Source organism: Frankliniella occidentalis, unplaced genomic scaffold, assembly GCF_000697945.3.
Source record: "Frankliniella occidentalis isolate FOCC.00 unplaced genomic scaffold, Focc_3.1 Scaffold82, whole genome shotgun sequence".
Taxonomy (NCBI): Eukaryota; Metazoa; Arthropoda; class Insecta; order Thysanoptera; family Thripidae; genus Frankliniella; species Frankliniella occidentalis.
Window position 1 is genome coordinate 9539 of NW_026267212.1, and position 9729 is coordinate 19267.

Below are 9729 nucleotides of genomic sequence, written 5' to 3' on the forward strand. Positions count from 1 at the left end.
CATGGAGGGGGGACCTTTGTTACCTGCCGTGGTGCACGCGGCTTACCACGGGAAGGGAACAATAGTAGCGACCGGGATGGCACATTGGGACTGCTGATATGGCAGGGGACGTTGCCTTTACAGAAAGGCAACAAAAAATGTTGCCCTCCGAAGGCGAGAAGTTGTTCACCCACATTTAGGGTGCCAAACATGCCTTTTCGATTTACAGTGCGTGTGCCTCCCCACCCGTACACTACCCGCTACCCCCACCCCCAAGCCTCTCGCTTTCGCTTGCCTGTTCTGTTTGCCCCTTTGCCCCTTTCTTATGTCCCATAGTGACGTCGCAGCGCGAGAAAGAGATATCGCGCGGGGGGAAGGGTGTGTCAGACGCATTGCGAGAGTACGAAGGAGGTGGGCGATAGGCAAGTCCCGCAGTAAAAGTGGACGAGGGAGAACGAGAGAGGGAAGAGTGAGCGAAAGAGGGATGGAAAGAAAGAGATAGGTAGAGGGAGAGAGAGCCGGGGCAGGTAGGCTCCTGCGGAGGTCCAGGAGGGGGGCCCCGTTTGCGTCACCCGGCCTTGGGTACTCCGCACCCGCCCCCCGCCCTGCCGGGAAGACTCCAGTGCGTGGCGACGCACCTCGCTCAGCAGCAACAGGCGCGTGGCTCGGTCGGGCCCCGCCCAGGCCCTCCCAGAGAGCCGGAGCAACGCTCCCCTGCCACCACCCCAGAGCCTCGCCTCGCCTAACGCCTGACCTAACGATTTTCGCTAGAGTTTCATAAAATTTAGGGCCGTGTGTCAAGGAGAATCTCACCATCCCCCTAACTCCCATTATTACCAATTTCCCTGTTTCTCTCTCTCTCTCTCTCTCTCCTCCTCCCTCCACCTCCAAGTACAGTAGGGCAGTACTGTCGCACTCCGTGATGGGGGAGGTTGGGACTTGGGCCTAGAGCAGGGCACTGCTGCTGCTCTCTTCGACTGTGTCCTGGGCTGGGCGGTGACTGGCACTGGAGGGCGCCAGCCGGTTTCAGCAGGACAGGATACCAAGAGCACTGCTGTCACTTGTCACATGCGAAACAAAGTTTTACTCGACTGTAAAAAAAAAATCGACAGTGTTGGTTGCTGTAGTTTTGACGCAAGAGATGTGTCGTTCGATAACGCCGAAGACCCTCTAATTACGTCTCACATCAACATTCGTCCGGGTAATAATGCGAAATATCAACTGACTAATACTTTAAACATTCTAAAAAAATACTGTTTACTTCCATTTTCAATCGACCATCCTTTCCCTGTCCGCAGAGTAGGAATCTATTTTTAATCGACGATCCACCAGCAGTTCGAGGCCCCAGGGACCATCCGCCCCATCCGCCCCGTACTATTTCTGCCCTTGACTGGAGCTGGAGTGAGAGAGGGCGTGGGGGCAGAGGGAGATTGGGAAGGGGGGGGGGGCAGATGTGCGACTCAGTCTGGGCCAGGCGGCCCGCACCGCGCAACCTTGAGCAAGGGCAGCAGAACACCTCCCGCGCCACCCGAGCTGCGTAAAGGGCGCTTGAGGAACAACCCAATCTCCGTTTTTATCTCGATGTTTCTCTTTCCTCAGAACCGTGTCCCCCGGTCAAAATGTCGGAACAAATGTACTACTGGGGTGAGGAGAAGGAGACGGTGGACCCCGACCAGACCTTCATTGAGTTCTCCGCCAAATCTGCACCAAGTCGTAAGTTTGGAAAATGAAAATACTTTTCGACTGTACTCGAAAAGATTCCCCACGTCATCGACATTTCTTTGTTTGCTCCAGGAGAGGTGACGGCGGCGGACAGCGGCGGTCCTGCAGGCGCCGCCGCCCCCGCTGCAGGTCCTGCTGGCCCCGGGGGCCCCGGGGGTCCCCACGAGGAGCGCCCCGGCTGGGGCCACAAGCTAGACTTCCTCTTCTCCTGCATATCGGTGTCTGTGGGGCTGGGCAACGTTTGGCGCTTTCCCTACCTCTGCTACAAGAACGGCGGAGGTGAGCTCGCAGACATGACATCATGAACATGTACATTTTCCAGTTACATAGCAATTGTCAGAAACAGTTATTTCGTTAATTTCGGAGAAAATGTTCAATGACACTTCCAATGAAATACTTCTACTTGAAATTTGTACTTGAAAGTTTGAATGTTGTTTTCTTGCATCTCTTTTGGGGACGTACAATACGCCCATGACTTATACGCCGCGGTGCAACCCATCACTTGACGGTCGCTCTCTCCCTTGCAGGTGCCTTCCTCGTGACCTACGGCATCGCCATGGTATTCTGCGGGGTGCCCATCTTCTTCCAGGAGGTGGCCATCGGCCAGTACCTGGGCTCCGGCGGCATGACCCTGGTCGGCCAACTCTGCCCCATACTCCAAGGTAACGCCCTGTGTTGAGACCGATCCCCTTCGCGGACATGTCCTGTTTGCCCATACCAACACCCCGTCCATTTGTCACCCGCAGGGGTCGGCTACGCCACCATGACGCTCGTCTTCTTTCTCGACATCTACTACTGTATCATCATTGCCTGGACGCTGTACTACCTCATCACCACGTTCATCGCGCTGCCCGAGCTGCCGTGGAGCAGCTGTGGTGAGTGCCCCGCCTCCTATAGAGCCCCGCCCCGCCCAGTCCCGCAGCTCCACGGAGCGGAGCGCCCGCCGGGTGGGCACGCCAGCGCGCCGCACGTGCGCGCCGGGTCTGCCTACCCGACAGGCGGCCGCTGGGCGGGGCCCCTCCCAAGTCCCCTCCAATGACAACATCTTTGTGTCTCCGCAGACAATGAGTGGAACACCCCGCGCTGTTACGACCACCGCGCCAACGGCACCCTACACGCGGCGCTCAACGGCACGGACCACGGCAATAGGTCCTCCCCCGTCGAGGAGTACTGGGAGTGAGTATCTCTGTCTGCCAGGGCCGAGCGTATGGTTCCGATGACGTTTCTTTTTTTGTGTCGGAAATTTCTGCGGCTTCCGGTCCGTTGTACTCACCCGAGTCTATTATGCACCTTGCCACAGTCGCCGCGTCCTGCACATCACCGACGGCATCCACGACCTGGGCGGCATGCAGTGGGAGCTGTTCATGTGCCTGGCGCTGGGCTGGGTGCTCGTCTACTTCATCATCTACCGCGGTCTGCACCAGAGCGGCAAGGTATAAGGTCAAAGTTTGGGTCGATATCTCGTCGGGGGTTATATACACAAATCTTGTGTATTTTAATCCTAGATATTTTGTTTACTATCCTGAGTGCAAAAGTCATGCCAAGGTTTCGTGTGCCGTTCTTACCTCCGGTCGTCGAAGAGTAAAAAAATGCGTTGTTTGTCCTGCCTGCAGATCATCTGGTTCACGGCGCTCTTCCCCTATGCCATCCTGGCCGTGCTCCTGGTGCGCTCGGTGACGCTCGAGGGCGCGTCCGACGGGCTGCTCTACTACGTGACGCCACGCTGGGAGGAGCTGCTCGGACCCGGGCCCTGGATAGACGGGGCCACCCAGATCTTCTTCGCCTACTCCATCGGCATGGGGGCGCTGCCCACGCTCGGCTCCTACAACGCCTACAACCACAACAGCTACAAGTAAGAACGGGGTGGGATTAAATTGGTCCAGTGACATACAAATTACATTATGAAACACAATTACTGTTCTGACCTGCATGATGGGCGCCAGGGCCCACCAGGCAGGTCATTGGGTCACATAATTAATTAAAGCCACCATCAGATATATCAATTACCCCCACCTCAGGTCAACCCGCCCGGGGTCAACCCACCTCCCACCCCTGTACATTGTAATTACTATCTGCTGCTGCGTAACACCCCCGCCCCGGTCGGACGGAGCAAGGTTATATCATCACGACCGGTGACCTTTCACGGAGCGCCCCGCATCTCCGCAAAATATAACCCACACTGTACATAATTACATCACCATTTTGTTTCTCTAATCGTGTAAAAACCGTGCCACGCTCTGCAGGGACGCGCTCATCACCTGCGTGGTGAACACCCTCACCAGCCTGGTGGCGGGCGTGGTCACCTTCAGCATCCTGGGCCACGTGGCGCTGGGCAAGGGCACGTCCGTGGCCTCCGTCGTCACGTCCGGGCCGGGGCTGGTGTTCCTCACGTACCCGGAGGTGGTGCTGCGCCTGCCGGGCGCGCCCGTCTGGTCCGCCGTCTTCTTCACCATGCTCGTCGTGCTGGGCATCGACAGCGAGTTCTGCATCGTGGAGGCGCTGGTGGCCGGGCTGGCCGACCAGTGGCCCGTGCTCAAGACGCACCGGAAGAAGTTCACGGCCGCCATGTGCGGCCTCATGTTCCTCCTCGGCCTGCCCATGGTCACGCACGTGAGTGTCGTCGTGAAGGGCAGCTCCAATATACAGAAGACCATCTCGTCACATTTCCTGATTGCCTGCTCTATCTCTCCGCAGGGCGGCGCGTACATCTTCCAGCTGATGGACTTCTACTCGGTGTCCGGCATGTCCCTGTTGTGGGTCTGTTTCTTCCAGACCATCGCTATCGGCTGGATCTTCGGCGCCAAGAACTTTAGCGCCTGCATCAAGTCCATGATGGGCGTCGAGGTGAACAAGTTTTGGTACGCCTGCTGGGTCGTGTTCGCCCCCGCCGTCATGGTGGTGAGTTTCTTGTGCCAGTATACCGATGTACAATGGGACGTACCAATGCTTGTCGCCCGGCACCTGCTTTCACGTCTCTCTCTTCCGCCGCCAGGCCATCTTCGTCTTCTACGTCCTGCAGTACCAGCCGCTGACGTACGGCAAAGACTACATGTACCCGATGTGGGCGCAAGGTATCGGCATCGCCATCAGCTTCTCGTCCATGGTGTGGATCCCCGCCTACGCCGTGTACTACATGATCAAGTCGAAGGGCACGTTCAAAGAGGTAAGGGCAGACGCTCGGCAGACGTCTTAATTTGAGGGGTTTGACGGTTGAGAAAAGTGTCCCTGGAACGGCCTTTGACCCGCACGTGCGCGTGTTTCCTTGCAGCGGTTGCTGCGCGGCCTCCGGCCCGACTTCAAGTGCAAGGCCAAGATACCCGCCGGCCAGAAGGGCCCCGTCATCCCCATGTCGGAGAGCTCCGCCGGACTGCTCACCAAGAACAGCAGCTTCCTCAACCAGTAGCAGCAGCTGCTGCAGCTGCAGCAGCAACGCCGCGGGCTGCAGCCGTCGACCCAAGGACAATAACGTGGCCGAGGCCATGGCGGCCGTCGGGTTAAAGACACTTTACCCCCCAAGAACGGGGAGCGGGCGGAGACCAACCGCGTCAAGTGGGCGAAGACGCTGACGGACGAGCCGTCGTTTCAAGCACTATCACGTTGCACTTCCTCTCCTTCCTCTTGCTCTAGAAGTTGAAAGAAACGTCTCGCGAAGATATATATACCCTTTAATCCACAACCCAGCAGTTTAGTTGTGTGACGTGTAGACAGTGAAGTAGAGATAGTGTAAAACGGTTAAATCTCTAGTCCACTAGTGTTGCTCACTATTTACTCGTACTGTCCTTCTTGCGCTACAGAGTACTAGAGAGAGATACCCTTAGACAGTGTTATATAGGATCCAGTCCACCGCGCCGGCCGCGGCCCTTGCCGTAAAGATCATAGTTGTGTTTGTTCTTTGCCCACAACACTCGCAAAACCTCTGATTCTCGCTCTGTGTGTCAATTGTTACGTGTGTACATCTTGAGATGCAGCCTGCAACTATAGTAGGTGTAGAGAAGAAATAATTGTATTTGTGTAAATAGAAACGAAATGATACAGACCAAAAATATAAAGTGTAAATAGAGAAATGGGCATTCTCACTAAGCCAACGGATCGGGTGGTCCAGGTCCGCCTACGAGGAGTGCACGGCGTATCTACAAAGTGACAGCGAGGGATAGAGCCAGTCGGCTATACTCCGTGTAGGGAATGGAGTATGTGCGAAGGATCACACTCGCTCTCACACTATAAATAAGATCACTTTATTTTTTCACAGCAGAAAATGACTCAGTGCTAAAGAACGGTTCAAGTTCTCATCTCTAGTAAAATTCATAAAGACTCAACAAAAAAAATAATCTCACATACCCGTAACCTCAACAAACTAAATTCTAGTGTCAAAAATGGACGGAATTCGTTGCAGAACTGTTCAATAAAACAGTGAAAGAGATAGCCCAAGAAGTAAAAAATGGAAAGTTAAGAGAGAAAACTCATTTCGACTGTTATTTTTAACTAGACGTAAATAGGTGCGACGCTGTCAAAGCCTTCGAACATCGGGTCCACGTCGCCGGTGGAAGTCGCGGCCGAGCGATCGGGTGCTACCTTTGGCAGCAGGTCCCTGGGGCAGACCTGCGGAAAAAGCCACCCCGTTAAGGAAAACGTTGCGGGGCGGATCCCATTGTGCCCACCTCAAGGTCGGCGAGAGTAACGCAACGGCACACCACCAAAAAAAAGAATAACCTAAATTAGCTAATGCATTCGCTAATATGGCCTTGGATTAGAATATTAGCTCACCTAGAATTATTAGAGATAAAGAATTAGCAATAACAGTTGTCTAGAAAATAAAGAAACTAGCTGTGGAAGCTAATATGTTAGCCCTCTTAGCTAAGAATTAGCTAAACGAGCTATTGTGATCTAAGGTCATATTAGCAAAAGCATTAGCAATTTTAGCTTACTCTTTTTTTCTCGTGCAGGGCCGGGCCGGCCCGCGCCTCTGCGGCCTTACCTTCATGGACCGCACGTCCGCAAAGTTGAACTGGAAGAAGAAGGCGATGGTCTGCAGGGCGTGCAGGGTGCGCAGCCGGCGCCGGGGGTCTCGCTCCAGGAGGCGGCCGAGCATGTCCCTGGCTGCCGGCGAGCAGCGGTCCATCGCCGGGGGGAGGCTGCCCGCCGCCGGGGAAGCCCTTGGGGCGGGCGTAGCGCCGTCCCCTGCCTCAGCGCCGCCCCCACGCAGGTCCACCGCGGCCTCGGGGAACTGAAACAGAAGTGACAGCCGTAAGGTGGGTGCGAGGTTCGCGCCCGCAGGTTAGGCAAGCCATCCGGCATGGTGCCCGAGGGGCGGCCTATGCTCAGGCGGGCAGGGGCGCGCAGTAGTTTCGCTAGCCGGGCAGCACCGATTATACTCTTCTGAATACAGGCTATCCACAGAGGAGTCAGAAAGTTGCAAAACCAGTCAGGCAATAATTTATGTATGATACTAAATACTACTACATTTTGCACAGACGTGCACTCCAAAAAATGTGTTTTGGTATTAGTGCACTTGTGCTTAATTTTGTGAGTGCATGTACGTTAGATTGTGCTTGAAGTAGGACGCTCTCAACACAGGCGCACTAAAGAAAATCAAGTATACGCGCAAATAAATGTGCTAAAATCGAAAAAACAGTTTTTTTGATGAAGTTGAGGTTGCCAGAAAGCAAAATTAAAGAAACGCCTCCGCAAATACTCCAAAGAGAATTATGAACAGTTTTAAGTGAGGACTATGATGTTGGCATTTAAAATGTGCAAAAGGCCCTGCCGACGAACTGAGGGTGCGCTCGCATACTCGGAGGACTAGGGGAAGAGAGGCTAGTGGCTGGAGGAGGCGGAAGGGGGGAAGGGGGCACATGAAACCGGTCCCGCGACCCTTGCCCTGCTGCTCGCTGTGCGTCCTGCAGACTGCGCCCTGCTGCTGCGGCCTGCAACGCTACACAAAATGTCACGGGCTCGAATACTACGGCCCGTGGCCAAGCACCAAAGACACATAGTTTGTATTTTTGTATTATAACTACAGTTTTCGGGTTCGGGTGTAGTTTGTTGAGTAAGTACGGATCCTTCCATCCGGGACCTCGTCTGCCTCCATGATTTGAGAGTACTGGTAAGAAACATATTTATTCTTTCACATCGGAGGCAAATTGCTCTACACTATCCAAAAAAAACCTCGCACTATGTTCTGCGAGATCTCGTCGCGACATCCAGTCACGAGATTCCTTCTCAACAGTGCAACGGCATCTCTGTCCTAGCCTTGGCGATGCAGATTGCCCGTCATGAGAGGGCCCCATGGGCCCCGGGTGCTGTACAGGAAGGCTGCAGTCTGAGTCGGACCGGGCGGGCAGCACCCCCGGCCGGCCTGGGTCCTGGGCTGGTCCCACGCACCGCGCACGCGGTCCTGGTCCGCCCGCCCTATGATAACCCCGTGACCCCGGCCCCACAGAGGGCCCCGCGGCCCAGATGTGCGTTTTTGGACCGCGCTGTCCGCGGCTGGCCAGTCGTCCAATCTCGCCTATTGGGCACAGCTCAGCCGGGGGCGACCCCCCCCCCCCCCCACCTTTTCTCGAGAAAGAATTTCTGCGCATCACAAAGGAGGAGCCCGCGGCACTCCACAAACTCGCCGACGGGATGAGCCTATTCCCTCTCCTAGTTGCGTCAGACACAATTGGCCGAAAAGGTGCGACGACCTCGCAAAAACCTTTCGGAGACTTGCGAATTCTGGAATATGCGTACAGTGTACAACAGTCGAACAGACTTTTACAACGAACGACGACACTTGTGACAGTGTAGTCTCACGTGTCCTGTCTCTTCCAGCTCCAAGCGAGCGTCAGTGCTTTTTTTTGCAGGACTAAAAATAGGCGTTGTAGGGCCTCAGTCCACGCCAGCCTGCCCTTTCAGACAGCGCTCGCAGCTGCGAACCACTGACAAGTAACCAGCACCTGCCGGCGCATTCTCATCAAGAATCGACTCGCCGCCGGCACTCTTTTAGAACACGGGCTGCAGGAGCCGGGAGCTGGCTTGATCCCACGACATGTCTATGGTTGAGAAGAAAGAGTTGGTGACAAAAATGGCAGGGTAAAACAAATGAAAAAGCAGGAGAAATGGTAGAGCGCGTTGGGCGAAGGCAGGGGCTCTAACAAACGTTGCCCGTTTGTGTCGAGATAGTGTGCATAAATGCGAACGTGTAAGTACTTGTGCGTTTGTTGTAAATAACAACGCAGTCTCCCTCCTTCCAGGCACACACACACACACACACACACACACACACACACACACACACACACACACACATACATACACACATGCACACTTGGGGCGGCCACCTGTGGGGAGGTGGATCCCAGCGATACCCTACCGATTCGAATCTCCAATACTGCAGCTGTCGCTCGGATTATAAGATCTACACCAGGACGATACCATCAGATGCGCGCCCTATCCACGACGAAATCAGCATTATTTTTCGTCGTCGAAAAACTTTAGCTCCACTTGCCCGTCGTGGGTTTATATCTCTACACTCCTTTTATAAATTTATTCCTGTAGACCAACCTCAAGTGGATATAATCGGTTAAGTGTTATTCAGACGCAGAAAGAGAGCGGGTGAAAGAGGATGGAAGTTGTGGTGAGAGGGAGGGGGAGAGGGACAACGAGAGAGAGAGGGGGGGAGGGCAGAGAGAGAGAGAGAGCCTTGACTTGACAGGCGCATCAACATCAGGTCGGACCAACGTGGCGTGGCGTGTACTAAGAGGAATGTCGCTAAATATAGCGACTGCCTGGAAGTCCGGTTTGCCGTGATGCACGTCTATAGCCCGGTGCCTGGAGCCTACGCAGTCCGTCTGGGCTGGAGCTCCAGGGCCTTGCCCCGCACAGCCTGGTCGTAAAGAAACGAGATGTTCTTGCGAGTTAAAATTAGAAAAAGGAATTAGAAGAGTTTCATATTGGTGGAAACCCACGGGAAATTAGCCAATTAGCCTCGAACACCAACAGCTTCACGCAATCGAAGTATTCAGGTATTTTCATCTAAGAAAATATTTA

At 54.6% G+C, this 9729-nt stretch overlaps 2 protein-coding genes across 2 annotated transcripts in view; one reads left to right on the forward strand and one right to left on the reverse strand.

The window, feature by feature from the left end:
* The first annotated feature begins 1533 nt into the window (after window positions 1–1533).
* On the forward strand, window positions 1534–5765 carry LOC113210509 (sodium- and chloride-dependent GABA transporter 1-like). Its single transcript, XM_052269124.1, has 11 exons — window positions 1534–1692; window positions 1774–1980; window positions 2229–2363; window positions 2448–2576; window positions 2763–2877; window positions 3002–3134; window positions 3315–3553; window positions 3945–4311; window positions 4396–4599; window positions 4694–4864; window positions 4970–5765. The coding sequence occupies exons 1-11, from the start codon at window positions 1599–1601 to the stop codon at window positions 5102–5104; spliced, it is 1929 nt and encodes a 642-aa protein (XP_052125084.1). The 5' UTR covers window positions 1534–1598; the 3' UTR covers window positions 5105–5765.
* Window positions 5766–5914: 149 nt separating this feature from the next.
* Window positions 5915–9729, reverse strand: part of LOC113210512 (serine/threonine-protein kinase S6KL) — a 36305-nt gene continuing 32490 nt past the window's right edge. The window contains exons 8-9 of the mRNA XM_026428548.2: window positions 6677–6925; window positions 5915–6300 (exon numbers count right to left, since the gene is read on the reverse strand). Of these exons, the coding sequence (XP_026284333.1) occupies window positions 6184–6300; window positions 6677–6925 (366 nt within the window). The 3' untranslated portion in view covers window positions 5915–6183. The remainder of the gene's footprint in view (window positions 6301–6676; window positions 6926–9729) is intronic.